A 20,673-nucleotide genomic window follows, 5' to 3' on the forward strand; every position below is an offset into this window, starting at 1 on the left:
GAAACAGTTTCACTCAAGTGTCTGCAGCTGTGCGAGCCTGGGTTCTATTAAGGTGACAGTACAAATTTTTGATCATTTTGAGACGCAGACACTTGTCCCCAGGCGGGTAGCGCTGGCATACCGCACACATCCACTTAACAGGAAGTTACTGAAGTGTTGGTTATCTGACCATTTCAACTTCTACTTCCTCAGCAAGGCCCTTAAGAAGTTATTTCACTTGTACCTGAAACAACTGAAATCCACTGCGTTCATTTCTTCCAAAACTGGCAGTGACTTGGCTGCCCGCCGCTCGACACGTTGCCGGTGCACGTGCCCTGCAGTGCTCCCCCAAGTGCTAACTGATAAATGGCTTCTGGAAGATGGGCATGCAGGTTTGGCTCCCGTCGGAACCCGCGGGAATCTATCAACGTGAACTGCCAGCATGTCTTCAGTACAGAGATTTTTAGAAATTTGCACTTGCATGGTAGGAAGCAAGTTGCCACGCAAGCCGTAGCGCCAGCTCTTCAGGACAGCCGTACTGTGAATTCCAGAGCCACCAAGCTGAAGATGCTGGCACAGAAAGGCAGCTCTGTCCTCAGCGCCAGACGCGAGGATGTGAGACACAAGCAGAAAGGAACACCGGCCTCTGCGCGAGCAAAGAGGGTCTGACCCAGCGGCCTGAGGGAGCGAAAAGGCAGCTGTCAGTCAAGATGCTTCACCATCGCATCGTGCCAACCTGAGCGAGGTATGGAAGGCAGCAACAGGCCCTTGTTAGCTATTTTAATCAGTGATAACACATAAGTGTCCAGGAGTCATCTGTTTAGGTAATGGGTCCTTTAATTTTTTGCTATATTAATAAAAAAGTGATCCAATTTATCTGTTTCCTTATGGAGTAAATATTCAGGATATTCCAGAAGCAAGTACATCATATTCATAAATTGTTTATCAATGCACCCGTTATGATGTATATATTTGCGTGATCTGAAAAATTAGTATCTTCATCCAAAATGCTGATGCTGGAAGGAAGGGGAATCAATTTAGGATACGGAAAAAAGTTCTCCAAGTCACTTATTAAACGTCGAGCTTACCCTTATCTTCAAGTAGGTTCGGGAGATGATCAAATCTACGGTTAAAGTCATCTAGAGGAATGATACCAAGTCTTAACCAAAACATCCAGTACATCCTCCAAACGTCCAGCAGAAAGGGATGTGTAAGAGAAACCGCACAAACTACTCCAAGATATTTATAAACAAATTATTAATGGTCACTTCATATTAGCTTTGAGTTACCTATATTTCTGAACAGATGAATACTCTCCTGCCTCTTCAGTTTAAAAAGTATTCCAGTTCCAGAACATAGAAAGTTTTAACATTAAGGCATACATACAGCTATGTTGTTTGCTTTCATTTAATAAAGATCAATTTACTCATACTCAAATACATGGAATGTTGGCACAAAACTAAAGCTCTTGTGGAACAGCTACCAATCATACACAAATATTCTGTGAGGTCCTCTTGACTTGCATTTCTCTGATAGATACACCACAAAATGGCTTTAATAATACAAACTGAATGCTGGATCAAATCTCTAAATAATAAGTAGCAGTTAAAGTAAATGGTTTGCTTTATTTGTAAATTATGTACAGAATACATTTTTCTTTTTTAATTATGATGGAGCAGGAGAAAGAAAACAGCCATAATTTCCAAACCATGCTGCTTCCTTCACCTGCTGGAGATGACAGCTTTCTCTGAACCAGATGTACAAAACCAGTTTGGATTTCCTCAGTTGCTGGCACACAGTCTGGAGAAACAGAGAACATGGCAGCCAAATTCAGCACTACCAGCTTTTATATTTTCAGCAAAATACTTCTGCTAAAACTAGTTTTCTTAGGAAAGTTTTCACAATCTTTTGAAAACAAAATCAAGAAAAATATCAAGAAAGCTGTGGGCTAAGAAGGGCTTTACCTAACTAGCTATCAAATGAGTATAACTAGGAATAATCTGAGATTTGGTCATTCAACTTTTACCTGTTTTACAAAAGCAAGTTTGAGAAGCTAAACTAATTGACCAGTTATGCAAGTACCAGAAAACTATTGTTTTTCAGTTTGTTTGAGGATGATCTGGGCAATCTATCAATCAATAGAAAACTTGTCAGATTGATAAAACTTCTGTAAATGGATATTAATGATTAACATAGTACCAAGTAATCAAGTTAATGGTTAAAAAAAATGAAGGAACTAGATATAAAACTGTTTGGTAACACGTATATTTCAGCAAACAAAGATGCTACTGTATGGTCTGTGTTTTGGTGATCAGCCAACAAAGAAAATCCAACCATTTGCACATACTCAGTCCCCAAACCACAGTGAGTTATGATTTTTCATGTGAAGGCCTACTCTCGGTATCTTCCTCCTCTTCCTCCTCACAATCCCCTTCATCTGTTTGCTGTTCCAGTTCCTCTTTTGTGATCATTTCAAAGTCGTTTCCATTTCCACTACTGTGCTGGGACCTGTCGTCTTCGCGCCTGTCACTGTCAGTGTCTGAATGTCGCTCTCCTCCCGAGCCGTCTGTTCCAGAGTTCCTCGTTGCTTCTGTTTTCCCATACTCCTCTTCCTTCTTCTCGCTATCTGATTTCTCCTCACTGTCGTATTTTTGCTGCTTTTTGGATTCTGATTTTTCCTCTTTCTTTAAGTCTGCTTTTGGTCCTTTGTATTCATGTGTGTACAGGGGCCTGAAGGAGTCAATGAATCCCACGTCCGCTGTAAGGTTTGGCAGGAACCAGAAGTGATGCCTTCCTCCAGTGATGAGCCAGATGATAAGGAAAAGGATACAGCGAGCTGTATAAAAAAAAAAAAAAAGAACAACAACTAGGGAAATGTTGGGGTTTATAATAAACATACACAATGTGTAACTATGGTGTAAGAGATGCCCACTGCTAACAGCCACCCCAAGCCAGTGACAGGAGTGAGCCTGGGGGAAGCCTCTCATTCTGCAATGGCATCGTGGAACGGTTTGTTCCCACCACATCTCCCCCACCCTGTTCACCACGCATCTCATCTGTGATTTAGCTCTTCATCCCCTCCGCAACAGAAACGTGAGCCAAAGCAAGCTTTAAAATCCCAGTGACACCACTTTCACCACTGAATCTGGCCTCAGGTACAGCTCTTGGGTTTGTTTTGTCCCCTTTGGTTTTTTTGTTGTTTGTTTGTTTTTTAAAAACAGGCAGCGGACAAATCTCGATGACCCAACAGGTGACACAAGCTGAGATTTCTCTCTTTCTGTGGCACAACTCCGACACCCAGTGGCCAGGAGGGAAACGCATAGGGAGGACCAGCGCGGCTCCCGCTGACACCAGCCTGGGAAGCGTTTAAGCAGCGAGCTGTCTCTGCCGGTTTGGACTTCACCGGCTGATGAAGTCAAGGTGACTGACACTCACCAACGGCAAGAAGAAGAATACTGGCGACAAAACAGCCTGCGCCTACGCTGAGGTAATAAACACCAACACGCATTTCTGCTGGCCAGAGCGGGAACAGAGTTGCAGCTATAACAGCAATCACTGCATAGAAAGATAAGAAGAAAATGACAATTAGTTTTTCCTGGTACATACTTAAATGTTCTAGGCTCACTGTTTGTTCCAGATACTGGCTCAGCACAGCGCGTTACTGACAGTATTTCAGGCCTTGACTGAAACCTTGTCTAGATTCACCGCTCCTGTTTTCATTCTGGGTAGAGAGATGCCACATCCAGCAACTCTACGTCACTGCGCTTAGGCAGCGCAGCAATGAGCACCTCTGAGCAGAGGGCATGAGCAGAAAGGTGGGCAGAGAGCTGCCTCTAACCAGTGCAGCAGAAAAGGGGCGCAGGGAGCTGGGTGGGGGTCATGGTGGCCCCAAGGACAGGTCAAAGGCCTGAGCACAGCCCCAGAGGGTGACACTGATTCCCAGGAAAGGCGGTTCTCTCCAGGTGAGGAAGCTGGAAGGTACACGTCAAGGGTATTAGGCCAGCAGTACAGTGAACAATCTGTTAGCCCACTGAATGTCAGTTAACATCAACAATGATTCAGGTTTGAAAAATAAAATTAGCTGATTGGAGTTACCCTATACAAATACAAGTTTAGAGTCAGAAAGGTATCATTCACAGTTTAAAATAACTCCTTTAACATCTTTCACATGTTTACATAGCCCACATTTGCCAACTGAACAACTTGTTAGCTAAAAGCAACAGAAATAAACAGCTTGCAAACTTGTGCATGTTCAGACATCTGCTAAAGCATGTTTCAGCTTTTCCTTTTCACCATGTGTAGCCCCCTCCACCCTGAGATCAAAATTCATGTAATATGATTGGTATCAAATCAGGCTGAAACTGAAGAGCAAAACTTTGTCCAGGGAAAAGACAAACTTCCCCAAGGACAAACAGGCCTGTTGACACTGTGCCTACACTTAGGATGCGCTCACCCGTTTCTGCTCGTAACTTACCAAGTACAAGTCCCATGGCAAAAGTTTTAAAGTGAACGGGGTCATAGATCCACACGTACACCTACAACAGAAATAATCTGATTTACACTTGGAAAACTAGCTCTCTGATGAACGACTTCATTTATTCCCTCGTCCAAATGTGTGCTGCCACGCTGTAGCACTTGGCGCTGAGGTCAGTACCGTGCCAGGGCAGCGGAGCAGGGCAGGGGTCACGTATCGTGGGAATTCAGGTTACACTTCGAACAGGACTTGAAACCAGTTTCCCCCGGTGCAAGAGGTGCAGAAGGAGACAGCCAGCCCCGGGGCTGCAGGCCTGCCTGCCCACACCGTTCCCTTAGCTCTGTGCCGGCTATAGTCTGAGCCTCCTGGTGGGAGGCCTAAGGACGCGGCGCTGCTGGGGCTTCCAGCTGCGAGGGGAAGAGGAACAGTGGAAATCTCAGACTGGATCTCTCAAAGAATTACTTCTAAAAAAAAAAAAAGTTCTAGCCAGAGTAATTTATAGATTATGTAAAATCCTGAGGAAAACAATCAGACAGTAAAAATGATGGGGAAGCGAAAGATTCAGAAATATCACCAAATCAAGGTATGTTTTCATCTTTAGTCATTAATGTTGTTCAGCATGAAGCCAAAACACTTGTAAAAAGATAAAAAGTTTCTCAGATCCATCAAGTGGAAACAAAAAGTACTTTAGCTTTGAAGAGATGCACTTAAGAGGAAGACACCAGACTGAACGTATGGAACAAAGCAACCAGCTGAAACACTCAGTTCCACTCAAGTCCCATTTGATGGCCGCAGGGGAGTGTAACTGTACCCTCCGTTCTCTAAATATCTACAGCTGCAACACTCAGTACCAAATGGTTGTGTGAGAACTGCGGATCCATTCGAATCAGATTTGCTCAGCCTTATTGAAAAAAAAACACTTAATGGTGAAATGCAGGATTTTCTGAACTGGAAAAACTGGATTTATTTTTTTTTCTTACCAAACTAAACAGTTGGAATCTTAGCTATTAACTGTGAAAAGCAGCAGATTACTAGAAACCAGCAACCTCAGAGCAGGCGCGTTAATACAAACTACCAGGAGGACACCTTAGAGGCCGCAATATAGTTTTTCAGTGTGATGCAACAAGTATTTAATATTCTGCTTCTCACAGGGTGTGAAAGTTGACCATACGCAAGTGTAGCTCTGCTGCCAGTCAACTGTTCTGTGAGCCCAACAAACAGAAGGCCATAACTGGTGACTGGGCAATAAGATAGTGTAACATCTTGTGTTTATAAGCGCAATATAATGAAGAAAAGGAAAAAAACCAGCTCTAATGTAAATACACAAAGATAGGCTCTAAATTAGCTACTACTAAAAAAAAAAGCTCTTGGGAGTTGCAGTTCTTAAAAAAGTCAGCTCATTAACAAACAAAAAAGTAAACAATGTTAAAACAAGCTGTAATCATAGTTATAGTGCATGTGCAGTACTGCACCCTCATTCGGAATGCCACAAGCCGTCCTGGTTACTCCATGTACAAGACAATAAGGAGGATCAGAGGTAGGTGTGATTCTACAAGAGGTGGGATGAAACAGAGCAAGGCAGCTTGTAGAAGAATGGACTGAGTAAAATAAAGAGACATAAAAGTACAATTTCTGCACAAGTGATTTATTTACAGAGCTCACTGCCACCTGTTTTATAACCAAAGGTATACAGGAATCTGAGGGGAGATCCCAGTACAGTGACACAGCATCAACACAGAGAACAGTGTAATTTTGCTTTTGTAAGTAAAAGACCTTTCACTTTTCCCAAATGTTAAAAGCACAAATATGACTCAGTACATTACAAAGCTGTTAAAAAAATAAATACTCTGCCTTCCAGGAAGGCAAAATACAGAGAAGTATTTAAAACCACGATTTCAGTGGTAAAGCCAGGATGAGAATTCAGGAATGCCTAAGCATCACACATCTGCTCAGACCACAAAGTCAGGCACCCTCTGGGTGGCAGAGATTTTTTATTTCCCCTTCCGTGATTGAACATGATGTTCTAAAAGGCTTGTGTTTTGTTTAGAAATATTTCAGCATGACAGCAGCCAGAGGACAATCTGGGTTGGAAGGGACCTCGGGAGGTCTGTGGTCCACCCTCCTGTTCAAAGCAGGGTCAGCTGTGAGGCCCACCCGGGTTGCTCAAGGGTTTACTCCGTCTGGTCTTGAAAGCCTCTGCGCACAGAGGCTGCAGAGTTGCTCTGGGCAGCCTGCTCCAGCACCCCGTTACACCCCAACAACAAACATTTCACCTCATGGCCACTAATAAGTAAACTAATTAGGTTTTCTTTTAGATTTTTTTAGTTACTACCCTACATTTATCTCCCTCTAACCTTCCTAGAAATATCTAAAAAAATCTCATGCTTCAAGATCAGCCATCACACTACCATTAATTTTTCTTTCAACGTGACTGGAAGCAGTTTGCAGAAATCCAGTAAATTAACCTATTATCTGACAACAGTACTTTGACACTAGAAGTTAGAAAGTACCTGTGAATCTTACCTCATTTCCATCCAAGAAAACTTGGTCTTCGTGTGGCTCAAGTTTAAATTTCCTCTTAGTCTCCTTTTTCTTGGGTGTTCCTGGGGTCTCGTCCTGAGGACAAACACATACTACATATATTTAAAAACTAAAAGCATCAGGAGGTTTTAATTTCTAGTACTTTAATATATTGAGCCTGATAACTTTTCACAAACCTAAGATCACATTCACCTTTTTTTTTTTTTTTTTTTAAAGTGAAGATGCTTCATTTCCTCCTGTTCTCATTTTTTACCAACAGGGTACTTTAAAAATAAAGGAAAACTAAGCAAAGAGAAATTAGAAATTTTTAGTTAGCATATAAGGACTAGACTATGGCTTCAGGATTACATTATGTCTTCAAACGCATAGCAAAGCTCTTCTAATATTAACAAAGTCTGCACACAGACCAAGAACAAGGTACAACACTTCATGATAACTAACTTTATTAGAATTATTTGGTACCTTGGTGCCATATTTACCACATGGGCATCCCTTCAGAATCAGTTTCTGCCTGTTCATTCTCTGTCCTCCTCAATTGCTTTTTGGATCTTGCGCTTCCTCTTCCCTGGTTCCTGTTTCCTTCTCCTTGCTTACTGCTTTGCTTGAAATTATGTTTCTAATTTTTGTCCTGTGTTGTTGTTCAAGTTACTACCCACTGGCTTATATAAAACACTAAAATTTCAGTTCAATAAGTAACGATTAATTTAAAAATGAGTATTACATTTAATAAAGTTAACTCTCCAGATGCCAGGGAATCAGAGGCGTTTGTAACTTCCACAATCAGTATTTTAGCATAATCAGCATACCTCAAGCGTACAGTAATCTTATACTGGCTTCTGTGTTTAGACTGGCAGCAAGATAGTTTTCTTTCTAATTCTTTTATTAGCCACATAGCTTTCTTCTGAGATTTAGGCTCTTGTACATGTAGGCTATACCTCTCACTAAATGCGCCATCATTTCGCTTAGGAGTGTCTGAATGGGAGTAACTTTTTGTGCACAACCCTACTAACTCTCACCAGATTCATACCACTGCATACAGAAGAAAAAACGCATCCTCTCATCAAGTTTCTACTGCAGGTTCCTAACATTTTAATTTAGGAATTCTGTTCCACTAATAAATGAAAATGAAAACATGAAAATACACATGAAAACTTGTACAGTAATAGTAGTTTGAACTTTAAAGAAAGTAAATCAGAAGTCTGTGAAAACTAGGCATTATGCAGATTAGTAATGCAGCTGTCATACACAAAACCAGACCCCTAGTACAGAGTTATTTACAAGCACTGAGTATCAAACGTTACATCCCAAACATTCTTATCAACAAACATGGCAAAATTGTTTTTGTTTTCACTAGTGCAGCTGCACTGTTCTTGGATATTAGGTCACATGCGTATGTGTCGTTCTACGCTAACATACACTTCTACAAAGTATCATTGCCTGCTGTAGCTGAAGAGAAGCGGTTCTCGATTAACTCAGCCCCCATATGATGAGGTATATAAAGGCCCAGCTGAAGCCTCTTTTTGGATCTAGATCAAAACCTGAACTACTCCAAAGTTAAAAAACAAAACAAAAGAAAAAAAATATCCCAAAGAAAAAAGAAAGCAGTATATTTTTGAGATGGAAACAGGCAAAAAAAGGTATGTCACAGTTTAGGACAGCTAACTATATTTTTAAGCCAATGTAACCTTAACAATCAGTTAATGTATTCCCTGTTACAGGTTTGTCTGTTCTCTTACAGACAAGACTTACCTTTTTACACTCCTCTTTTTCACCATCTTTTTTCTTTTCCTTTTCTTTCTCTTTCTTAGCTTTTTCATCTTTGCCACCTTCCTTCTTGCTCTTTTTCTCCTCTTCTTTCCCATTCTCAGCCTTCCCTCCTTTTTCCTTTTCTTTCTTTGTATCCTTGTCAGGTTTCATTTTCATCACTTTCAATGCTCGATGAAAGAACTGTTTTTTCAGGAGTCTCAAGATGGAAAAAGTTAAGTGATACATTTAAGTGTGGCTGTGATAACCACATTTACACTCAATTATGTTATTAGATACCACTCTAGATCATGGATCTAATACAATCATGAATAGCATGACTGAAGGACAGAGGTCACCTTCATCTGCTCTATTTACAACTAAATACACCAGACCTAAGTATCCCATGTCTCACCTCTTGCTTTGTTTTGGTTGTTCATCCATTCGAAACTGGGTAAACCCCATACATTTCTGTGGTGGCATTTTGCATAGATATAGATGAATACAGAAATTGTAGGATGGAGAAAGCCACCAGGTCAGTTTAATTATCCTTTCCATTAACGCAACTCCATCCAATATTTATTTTCAAGTCCACGTCAATGTATTTCACAGCAAAAATAAGAAAGCAGGCACATAGCTTATCAATTTTCTTGGTAAGCGGTGCACAATGAATAAAATCACCCTGTTGAAACTGTGGAACATATGCAAGCATTCCATTCATGTCAGCTACAAACATACCTTATAGCAAGTATATATATGGCCAGCTGGGCACCAGGAAGTAGTACTCTGTAGTCGCAAGGCTGTCACCAACAAGTAACGTCCTTGAAAGGATCGTAGCCGAATTCAGAATAGGAAGAGCCATACAGAGTACTGCCCTTCAGACTGAGAGGAAGCAGTGGGGTGTGAAATCCAAGCACACGTTCACACTGAAAATCCTGATCCTATGCATCAAATCAATTTGATTTGTCCTTGACTTCTTTCATCTCTTGCTGCAGACCAAATCCTTACGCTGGACTGCTTGTTAAAGTAGGAAAACTCGCTAAAGAAAGAGAAGGCATTCTACCAATTAAACTTATGTGCACGCTGACTATTATGCAGAGTTGGTTTGGTTTTATATATATAAAAAACTGTCCCTTTGGACAATTGTTGACACGGATTCTCTTTCTAGCAATAGAAAATTGCTTGTTTGGGAGAAACCACTTTTCTTTACAGCTGGAATTTTAGGGGGCTCAGGTACAGAGCAGCCCACAGACAGGCCTGGCCTGCAGGACAGCTCTTTCACTAGCAGGAGCTGCCTCTGCCTCTGATGGAATATAAAGAGACAGGACTCTGCAAGACCTACTGCTCAGAGCATGCAGCCATGGTACCAGCATGGCCAACAGCCAGGTCCCGAAGCTGGACAGACCCTGACGTAACTCACCAAGTCTAGATTACTTGCCGATTCCCAACTTGTTAACCCTCTATAGAACTGCTGAACAAAGCATTATTGATGCAGGTTATTTGTGAACAAAGCCCCTCAAGAGAAAACTTACTGAACTTAGATCAATATGTAAGTGTACTGGGTGATGTTATCTACTGGAACAACATTACTAATTCAGTTAGTAACCCATTTTAAATATGCAACTCATCGATGCAATTGACACAGGGTGAAGGAACAGGATCTGGTAGTTGATTTTTGTTTGACAGGATGAGTAAAACAAGCAATAGCCACACCAAGACAGTTAAGGTACTTGGTTTTAATACGAGTAAGAGCCTAAGCAGCCTCTTATACTGAAGAGATTATTTCTGTATTGAGATATTCTTCCACCCTTTCCAAAAGGCAAAGGAAGTAGACAGTGCTAATGTTCAAACCTCTGAAAACAGCTTCAGTGACCAAAGGTGGCCTTAGAGTGATTAGCAGTATAGGAGCTAGCAAGAGAAACTGAACTGCAGACATGGTATGGTGCCAAATGGATCATCAGGTCATGAAATGATACTGGTGATAAAAATCAGTGCCAGAGAACAGAGCGTTGAACTGATTTTCTTTGTATACTACACAGGTGTTCTTTACAATGCTGGAGCTGAACAACTTAACCAACTGTTGTCTCATCTGATGCTTTAGCAACTGAAGAACAAGCATACAGACTCCTACCTCAGTCCAAAGATTTTGGAAAGGAAAACTTATTTTTCTGCTTGCATTAAAATAATACTTTCTTCTAAACTTTCTTGAAGAAATCAGCAAAAGGATTAAAGTTCAAACACAGAATCAGCCCTGGAACTGGGGGGGAAGTATCTCACCTACCTGGATGGCTATCTAAAAGAGGCCAGGGGAGGGGAGAGAAAAAAAAAAAAAAAAAAAAAGGACTAAATATTACCCATATTCTTCATTTCTAAGCAGAGCTTTCCAAGTGTAGGCAGTCCTCTTAACCCTATGTGTCTGCCCTGAATGAGTTATAGTCAGAACATGCCATTCATCTAACTAAGCACTTAAGAGTGCACTAAGCAGCAGGGATATACCACCTGAGAGGCATAAATTGAACCTCAATGTCCAGCTCCTGCCATGATAGCACACTAGATCCATGGGAAGGAGATATTTGACAGCTCTGACCCTACTAATTTAAAATAAATAAAAAATTTAGGAAAATAATTTTGTTCATCTTGCTGCCCCAAGCGGCATAATCAAAGCATGAGAGAGTTTTGAGAACAAAGAGGGCAAAACTACTTTGTTTCCACCCTCAAACACAGTAATAAAAATACAATAATTACTTCCACATACAACCACAAATGTTTCAGAGTATACGAAGGCTAAGTGAAATTGGTTCCTAAATAACTAAGACACCTTGACAACTGTATTAATTAATAAAACTGATGAATTAAGCTAGGTTGTACCTGTTGCAGTAATCAACTACAGACTCTCGGGTTGTAAATAAAGCCTCTTCTCCTTTCTTTGCCTTGGCCCATTTAGAATCCAGGAGGCAATCCACAGCTTTTGAGGCTAGAAGGGAAAATGGAATTAAAAATGAATTTAAATTAATGACATTTATTTTAACGTTTAGTCTATATTCCTTGAACTACACCAACCAGCCAGTCAGTCCTGGTGATATTCTGCATCTGCTCAATCTTTAAAAGTAAGACTAGCTGCTATTCTGAAATAAATTACTCTTGACAACTGCACACCTTTAAATCACAGAGCAAAAAGTTTACTGTTTTCTTCAGGCCAATTAGATTAATTTTATGACGATCTAATGCCTAATAAGTTTTCAAAACCAAACTAAAAGATCAATACTTATCAGACAAAGCATTAATAATAAAAACAAAGCAGCACCCCACACACACAACACCCCCAAATACAAAGTTAGAAGAAAATGTCATTCTCTGGTTAAAAGTAACCCTACCAATAAAATAATCAACTCGGTGGCCCATCATGTTGGTGGATTTTGTTGGACAGTTGAAACGTAAGTATTTAGCAACAGCCTTCTCCTCTTTGAATGGTTCACCGACCTCCTACAATGGTAAAAGTCCAAAATTAATACAGTTTTAAACACATGGGAAAATTACTCATTTAGGATCAAAAAATCAGATATTGCAAAGTCTTTATTATTTTATGGCAATGTATAAATAACAAATAAAATGTAAAAGATGGGAAAAATCACTTGACCTATTTTCACAAGAACTGTCTGTCTACATAAAGCAAAAAAGCAGGAATTCTTAAGTTAGATGATCTGAAGGTTACAACTATGAACTCCTTTAACAGCTCTGTAAAAAGAGCAGACTAAAGGTGGAGCTAAGAGGAAAGCACTGGGCATACGGAAAGCTGCTTAAGGCACACAAGCTTGGATGAAAACAGTTGTGAAGCTGAGAGCAAAGAAAAACAACAGCAAGGAATGAGTATGTATGAAATTACAACAATGTAGGCATGCTGACAGAATACAAAGCAGCTTGAATTCCATATGAAAGAGGAGAAAAACCATGCTGAAAAGAAATTGAAAGGTTTGGCTAGAAAATGCCAGTACCACTGCATGACTACAAAATGACTTAAACTTCAGAGTGCCATTGAAGAGATTCTTCCTATCTAGAGACTGGGAACATTAGTATGAAGTGCACCAGGATGAAGTACACAAACATCGAAACAGCTGTTTTACAACAAGGGAACCCTTAGTCTGCACATGTTCACAAATCCTGTACATTTACCAACTTGCAGAAGGACAGAGATGGGCATTTTCAATTATGTAAAATTAAGACCTAATATTCGTAATCAGGAAAGGAAGACCTTTCTGCTCCTGCTTCACAAAAGTATAGCTTTTGTGAAGTATGATTTGGCACATTACTGACTCATGCAAACTTTCTCCAAATTCCTTTCTGTAAGAGTTATTTTAAGCAGTAAGGTTTAATTCTCCAAATCCCCCTGCTCCTTGAGGATCAATAACAGGGAAATGCTAGGACATCTTTTCAGACTGGCAGTACCTTTTCTGTACCTATTCTTCTCATGCTGGCCAAAGAAATAGACTACAGAAGCCAGAAAACAGATTGGTGATTTACAGAAATACATAGAATTCAAAGATTCTATTTAAAGACATAATGTTTCTAAAGGTCAATAAACACAGAACCTCCATTACTGCTTTTAAGACGTATAATCGTAGTAACGCAAGAAGCACGTTAAGTGGAAATGCAAGGTCAGATAGATGTTGTTACACCTGAATAAAAACTTCAGATGGTGAGAGCTGTTAATTTTCAACAGTTTGCACAGCTAACTTTCAAAATCAACTGGTTAATGAATTATCCTCCTCCAGGAGATTGTTGTTTTTCCTATTTGAGGACAATTTTAAGGAGACTAATACAGATACAAGATATCCAAATGACCAAAAGACTCCATAGTTTGTTAGTTCTAAGATTATTTTTTTAAAGTCTAAGTTGTTCTTATGTATGCAAAAGTCTGCTGTCACACTCACCAGTCAGTTTCAAAAACATGCATTCAAATTAAGCCAGATGATCCTAACAGTCCTCATACGGATTACATTAACTCCTAACACTTCTGTTCAATTCTTTTTTTTTTTTCTTTTTAAATTTTAAAATTCTGTACAAAACATCAGGTAACTCATGGAAAACTATTCACTACCTGCAGTGCATGTATGCACATAATTTATATACTGTGGTTTGATGTCCCCTTATATGGTACAGTTGTACCAGTAATTGTAAATCACTGATGATGCTACCAAATTTGGTACCAAACCAGATTTGGTTTAATAGCAACAAAATGAGTTACAATGCATTTAAAGTGCACGAACAAATGTGTACCATTTACCGTAGGGGGCACGTGCTAAGGTACCATGGAGCCTAATGGCTACATACAGCAATTGTGTTTCAAAATAACGCTTTTCTGGTATTTCCTACCAGCAAGATAAATGTGGAACAATTCACAAGGGCAAATGCTGTTGTTCACACACGGACAGTGAAACAGTCAGAGAAGCTACATATAACACAGACATGAGTAACTCCTCTCTGCTAGGTTTTTCTTCTTCCTAAAATATTTATGATTCGGCTAGGTCATGTGATGCACTACACAGGCAGTGGCCAGCACCACATTATTTTTTTGTAATTGCTCCTTACTATCTATCCCTTTGTCCTTTTCTGTGGGATAGCTTCCTAACACGCCAAACAAAAAAAGCTTCCCTGTGAGAGAGACTGCCACAGTTTTCCTGAGCTCATTCTGAGAAAGTTTCCCCTCCAATTTAATCCCCATTTTTCATCCTATTTTCATCCCTCTATTTACAGAGCCAGGTTTGTTAAAATATTAAAACAGATGACTGACAGAAAATAGTATTTCATCATAAAGTGAAATCAACAAAATCACTGAAAATTTCAGTATCCTAAGCACTTTTTAAAGACACAGTTCAACTGATCTTTATGTTCAGCTATAATACTAGCCAAAACCCAGGCACTTTACACCTCCTTACACATTTAGAAAATTATACAAATTAATCAAGGGGTAGTTCTCAACAAATTATAAAGCTTTAAAATACACGACAGTCTTACAAAGCATATGAAAACTTCCTGATATTTAAAGTATTCTTTTATAGGAAAGACAGAAAGATTCAGGAAACATCTCAGGGAATGTATTACTGTAATGTTGTAAAATGTTTTCTCAATTAAAATTCTACAACTAAACTGTTTCCAATTAATAAAAAATTGGATAGTGTCAAGTTTCCAAATACTTCTGCTCTATATATTGTTTTAGACCCTTGCATCTACTTTCATTTTATGTATCAAAAAATGCATGTTGTCACTAGACAGCATGTAAAATTTAGAGATTTATGATCCCTGATAATTTACAAACTCTGGAAAAATGCCATTAAAAATAAAATCAAACCCAATTTCCTATTTATCTAGACAGAAGAACTCCACCTACAGGAAGACAGGAAAAGCAGTGCTCAGCCTACCTACTTAATAGAAATGCACTGATACTTTAATTTATTTAAGAATAACTCTCAAGCATGTCTATAAAATTCTGTCTTATATGAATTCATAAAAGAACACTGAGATTTTCAAACGCAGGGGCCTTTCAGACCCACTGAAGTGAAAGAAAAAAACTAATCATATTACTTTTTTACCACTATCTCCCAAATCAAAGTATAGCACAGTGCATTCTGAACTTCCTTCAATACAGTGATGTAGTTCCCAGTTAATTCAACCTCCAACTGGGTCTGCAGCAGCCAGGAAGCCTGTATACATTAAAAATAAAACCATCTGAACTGAGTTATTAAAACTAGCGTGCCCATGAGCTTCCTTTTCCCTCTCATCTCACTTAGAACCTAAGTATGACTTATTCAGGTTCTCTTACTCCTGGAACCACTCAATGGATGTCATAAGGCCAGGGCTTATTTGCAGTTTGAAATTTCACTCTTTTTTTTTTTTTGTAACTTTTGCAACACAGTTGCAAGAATATAGGTACAACCCAAGACAGGATGATTTCCTTCCTCAACACTGTAAAGCAAACAAGTTTTCTGGAAAATCAGGAGAGTAATAATAACTATCACTAACAAGTTATTTCATGTGCAGACAAACACATTACAAGAATTTATACTCCTCTGTTTTAAAGGAGTCATCAAAATTCTTTGATTTCAATAAAATGAATATCTAGTTTATTTCTTTGCTCTTAGATGTAAGAACTTAGATTTTCCGAACACCATCCCCCACAAAAGACTTCCAAAGCCTAAGTTTTATACAGTTTTCAGATAAGAAAAAGAAGAAATGTAAGCACATTTGTCACGTGCAGCCTGTTTTTCAAGCTGAGAGGCTATGTCAAAAATGACACCGTCAACCCACGTTCCGTGTTCCATTCCTCACACCCTCCTCGCATTATAAGGACACTACAACTGCATTAGTGTTATCTTCTCTGAAGACAGTCTGAGCACATCAAAGCTCAGCTGAATCACAAGATTATCTTTTTCCTTTCCCTGTTGACTCTCAGGATTTAAGACTAAAAGATGTTCTGTAGCAGGAGAGTGGGTACTCCTCATCCATTTTGCTGAAACGTTTATACATTGCCTAAAATGTGCAGTAGGACAGAGAAAAAGCACGCAAATTAGTGTGATTTGATAGATGACTGGGTGAGAGTGGGTAGGAGGGAAACACACATGTTAGGGTCTTAGGGTTTACTCTTAGGACTCCATCTGTATTTTCTTCAGTGACTAATAAACATAAAATTGTCCAACTCTTGCACTGATGACCAGTACATGGATTGCCTGTGGTCTCTTAAAAGAAACTCTGGCAGAGCCTTGCAGAGAAACCAGTTCTTCTGGATTACCGTGGCTGTGTGCTAGCCACAAGACATTAACTTTTCTTTACAGAAAAAGATTGACAGATATTTTTTTTTGTCCTATACATATCCTCTAAAAATAGAAGTGTTTTCTTCCTCCTTTCTTTTCAGCCATCACTAATTTTTTTTAGCAAATGTTATAAACATACAAAGCTCTGAAACACATGTTAAAGGAGCAATGCACAGTATTTTGAAGCCAAAACATGCCAGCTTCAGTCCTCTTCTAACCCCAGACCGGTTGTTTTGACTTTTTCCCTTCCCACCTCCAAAAATGTAAATCAGATGTTCAGTCGAAAGTAGTATCACTTTTTTGTTTGTTTGTTTTAATCACAAGTGAGTCTGCTATTTTTAATTCTTATTTTTCAGGGGGGAGCTCATCTTTGTTTCTTCCTCCTCTGTGATCCAATACCACTCACTTTCAACGAAGTTACTTAGCCATTCTCCTTTGGTATCACCCCACTCAGCTTTACTAGCATTTATGAGAAAATACATATAAACAGCCAAACTGGATTATAATCTGCATTACTGTAAAACCATTTTGTTGTCATTTCTGAAGTTCCTTTCCATACTCAATTCACAAAAAGCTGTAGCACAGGAAGCAGCAATGCAGCTGTTGCACATTTTCCTTCCAGCAGAGCCCAAACCAAGACACAACAGAACTGTAGGCTACAAAAGTTAATACTGATTAGTAGATGATCTTCATCAGGAGAATCTCAAAGCTTGAATCCAGTGATTCAAGAGGGGGAAAAAGTCAACAAGGAAAGTATGTGCCATTAATGGTGCCATTAATGGCATTTAGACGACATTGAGCCACCTCAGCCATCAATTTGCAGTGAGACATTTGCCTAAGAATTGTTTTCTCTATTCATAAGAGCAGTATTTATATGCATTAACGTTTCTAGAGCAGAGGACACAGCACTGAGGTGCTATGCAAGTGCTGTTAATCGCAACACAAAGATAAACAAAACCTCACATGGGCAGAATAAAACTGTGCACAGTGGAATCTGGCCAATGTAATTAAGTAAAACTTAATGCCTACTTAACAGTCAAATTGCAGACCTGCCAACAAATGCCACGTGTTACCCAGCTGAACGCTTGTCAAAGTAACCAAGTCTGAAGATTTTGTGCTTAAATGAGTATTGCAGGGTACGTATAGAACTGTATTTTTTTCTCAAGGAAATGAAATAGCTTTGACCAGGTTGCTGGAATAACAAGCATTCAAAGACATCTCCTATCTTTTAAGATACATCTGCCTAAAGAAAAGATATTAAACTAGCCATCTGACAACATACATTGTTTTTCTTTTGTAAGTCTTGTACATACAGCAAGCATTCTTGATTTCAGACATTTGAATCATGTGGGAGCTCACTGGCTCAAGCAATCTGCATCCTACAGACCAGTCCCTTTTCACTACTGCATGTCTCAAGTAATCTCCATGTTAATTACAGTTAAATTACCGTCAGGAATGACACTTTGAAAAACTTTACCTCTAAAATGTCTTTATTCAAACTTCGGAGGTTAAGATTTCTGCAGCTTCCACAACTTTCAACTTGTTGCCAGAGGAAGAGTCTACTCTAGGCAATACAGATTGGGCAACGTGTCTTTTTATGAAAACGCCTTCTATAAAATGCATTCTTTCTGTTAACACTTCTAATGGAAAACACAGAAAGTAGCCTTGACAGAACTTTGAACTATTTTACTGTGACTTTTTTCATCTCTCATCTCATGTGTAGCTAGCTGATCGAGCTACCATGACTCCAATCTCGATGGCAGACAGAAACTTTCAGAAAAATTATTCAGAACCCAGATTCTGTACACAGTATTTGTAACTGAATGCTTACTTACATCAGCCTCTTCTACAGCTAAATACACCATCTCCTAAGAACCTTACTCTTGTCAAGAAATACAGCTCTACTTAATGACAATGGGGTATTCAAATGTCAGACTTGCACACAGTATGATAAACAATCTCATTACTAAGGGGTACACATCATCCTAAAGTAAGTACACACTTCTAAAGCACTTGAAACACCTACAAGTAAAAATCCCACACTCCTTTTTAAAAGGAGAAACTTGCAGCATTATCCTGAAACGTGATAATCATACAGTAACTATGTCAATAAAGTTCAAAAAGTGTTAAAAGAAACACCAAAACCAACTACCAAGAAAAATACATGTTGTTTTATTCACTGACCAATTAAGAACATGCTCTGGGCATTCAGCAGTATTCTTTGTTAGCTGTCTTGTCTTCCCATTGTTGTTGAAATACACTGGGAAATTACTAAAGACACAATACACATTTATCTGCACACTTTATCACAAACTTAGGTCAGTCATAACCTCGCATCTGAAGCGTTAACACCCAGACATTGATATAATTACTAACAATCTGGGCAATACTTTTACTGCTAACAGGCTGGAAAGTCCTGAAGTGCCTGCAAGACCACAGCCTTGAGCAGTACACAAAACATTATGTTTCATTTGGTTTTGATGGATGCTTTATTGAGCTGTTGTCATCCTTGGTAAGGGACAGTCTGTAACGATTATGAAAAGAGAATAAATCTGTAACGTTTTAAGATAATTCACTGAATGTGATTGATACAGCTTGCTTAAGATTTTGATTAATTATTCTTTGCATTTCTCCTCCCATCCCCCCAGTAATTTGAATTGGGGGGGGGGGGGGGGGGGGGGGGGGAAGGAACCATTACAAGCAGAGGAACATCTCCATCTTCTCAGAGGACAGGAACGTGGGCTGGTAAGGAAAAGGATGGGAAAGGAGAGAGGGCAACCAAGCAGAAAGATGATATATGAAGTCTACATTGTTGAATGGCTCTATGATTTATCTCATTAATATTATCTCCACTTACAGCAGAGCAATAAATCCCAAACACACACAGTTTAGGCTTAGCATTAATAATATGTAACAGTAACAGGCATTATGGTAAGTGAGGCTGTAACTATGCCTATGTACGTTATGTGTATTATGTTGACTATGTAACCATGCTGTAGCATGCATTTAAAACCCTGTAACAAAGCCACTGTTAAAGTTACACATTGTGAAGTCCAGGCTTCAGGTAAGGAAAGCTTCCACTTTGCCTTTAAGCGACACCACATAATCATCGCTACATTTTAACATTAACTCAAAGCTGATTAGGGCTATTTTTAGACACGGTTGCTTGTTTATGTTTCCTAAAAACAAATTTCCTTTCCTTACCACATCATTTCCTGGCTGGGGCACGTTTGTTTTTAAGATGCTTACACCATCTGTCCCACGTCTTTTGCTTACGCGTGCTGGGAAGAGCCGCGCCGGGTGCCAGCGCCCGGCTGAGGGGGCTGCGGGGTGCTGGGCGCCGGTGAGGCCCCACGGATAACAGGGCGATGACATGGAGCAGCTCCGAATCTCACCCGCTGCCCACCGAGCAGACGATGTGCGGGGGGGAGGGCAGCACCGCCGGGCCCGCGCGTAAAGAGGGGCCGGGGTTGCCCCGCCGGCCACCCCTCAGCCCCCGCCGCGGCCGGTCCTGGGCGCCAGGGCAGCGGCACCCCCGAAACGCTCCTCGGCCCGCGCTTCGCCGCCGCGCAGCGGGCCAGTTTTCCTCAGTATTGACCAGGAATTACGAATTTGCTAGAAAATTCCGCGGAAAACCTGCCGCCCGGTGCCAGCCCGGGCTTTTCAGCGAGCTGCGGTGCGGCGCGGCGCTCCCCCAGCGGGGCTCCCGCCGCCCCGGCCGAGGCCAGGGCGCTTCCCTCACCGCCCGCTCCCGCGGGCCGCCCGGCCCCGCCCGCCACCGCCACCTCGCAACGGCGCGGCGTCGGGGCGGGGAGGCCGCGGAACCGGGAGCGGAGCCGCTGTGAGGGGCGGCCGGGCCGCCCGGCTCAGCCCAGCAGAGCCCTGCCGGCGGGAGCGGGCCAGTCCGAGGGCGGGGAGGGGGAGCTGCCGCCTGGGGAGGGGGCGCGATCCGGGCATGGAAGGAGAGCCTCGGCTACCTGGATCCGCTTCCTGTGCCTCCGCCGCTCCGCCATGTTGTCCCCGTCTGCTCCGCCGCTGACGTGAGCCCGGGGCGGGGGGGCGGCGGCCTCGCGAGAGGCGGCGGGAGCCGGCGGAGGGGCGGGAAGGCCGCGCCCCCTCGGCCCCTCACGG

General features: G+C 40.8%; 1 protein-coding gene across 1 annotated transcript; it reads right to left on the reverse strand.

The window, feature by feature from the left end:
• Positions 1–798: 798 nt before the first annotated feature.
• Positions 799–20,648, reverse strand: SEC62 (SEC62 homolog, preprotein translocation factor). Its single transcript, XM_055817528.1, has 8 exons — positions 20,520–20,648; positions 12,112–12,220; positions 11,606–11,711; positions 8,744–8,957; positions 6,977–7,069; positions 4,454–4,514; positions 3,415–3,534; positions 799–2,815 (listed from the first exon to the last, which is right to left on the reverse strand). The coding sequence occupies exons 1-8, from the start codon at positions 20,553–20,555 to the stop codon at positions 2,349–2,351; spliced, it is 1,206 nt and encodes a 401-aa protein (XP_055673503.1). The 5' UTR covers positions 20,556–20,648; the 3' UTR covers positions 799–2,348.
• Between the last annotated feature and the right edge of the window lie 25 nt (positions 20,649–20,673).

The sequence above is a fragment of the Falco peregrinus genome, chromosome 12 (genome assembly GCF_023634155.1).
Source record: "Falco peregrinus isolate bFalPer1 chromosome 12, bFalPer1.pri, whole genome shotgun sequence".
Taxonomy (NCBI): Eukaryota; Metazoa; Chordata; class Aves; order Falconiformes; family Falconidae; genus Falco; species Falco peregrinus.

Excerpts from the sequence above, each read along its gene's own strand:
- SEC62 (XM_055817528.1), bottom strand. The coding sequence starts at position 20,555 with ATGGCGGAGCGGCGGAGGCACAGGAAGCGGATCCAG. Across the intron at positions 3,535-4,453 it reads TGCCATGGGACTTGTACTTG|TGATTGCTGTTATAGCTGCA; the intron begins GTAAGTTACGAG and ends CTTTCTATGCAG. Across the intron at positions 2,816-3,414 it reads TATTCTTCTTCTTGCCGTTG|CTCGCTGTATCCTTTTCCTT; the intron begins GTGAGTGTCAGT and ends TTTTTTATACAG.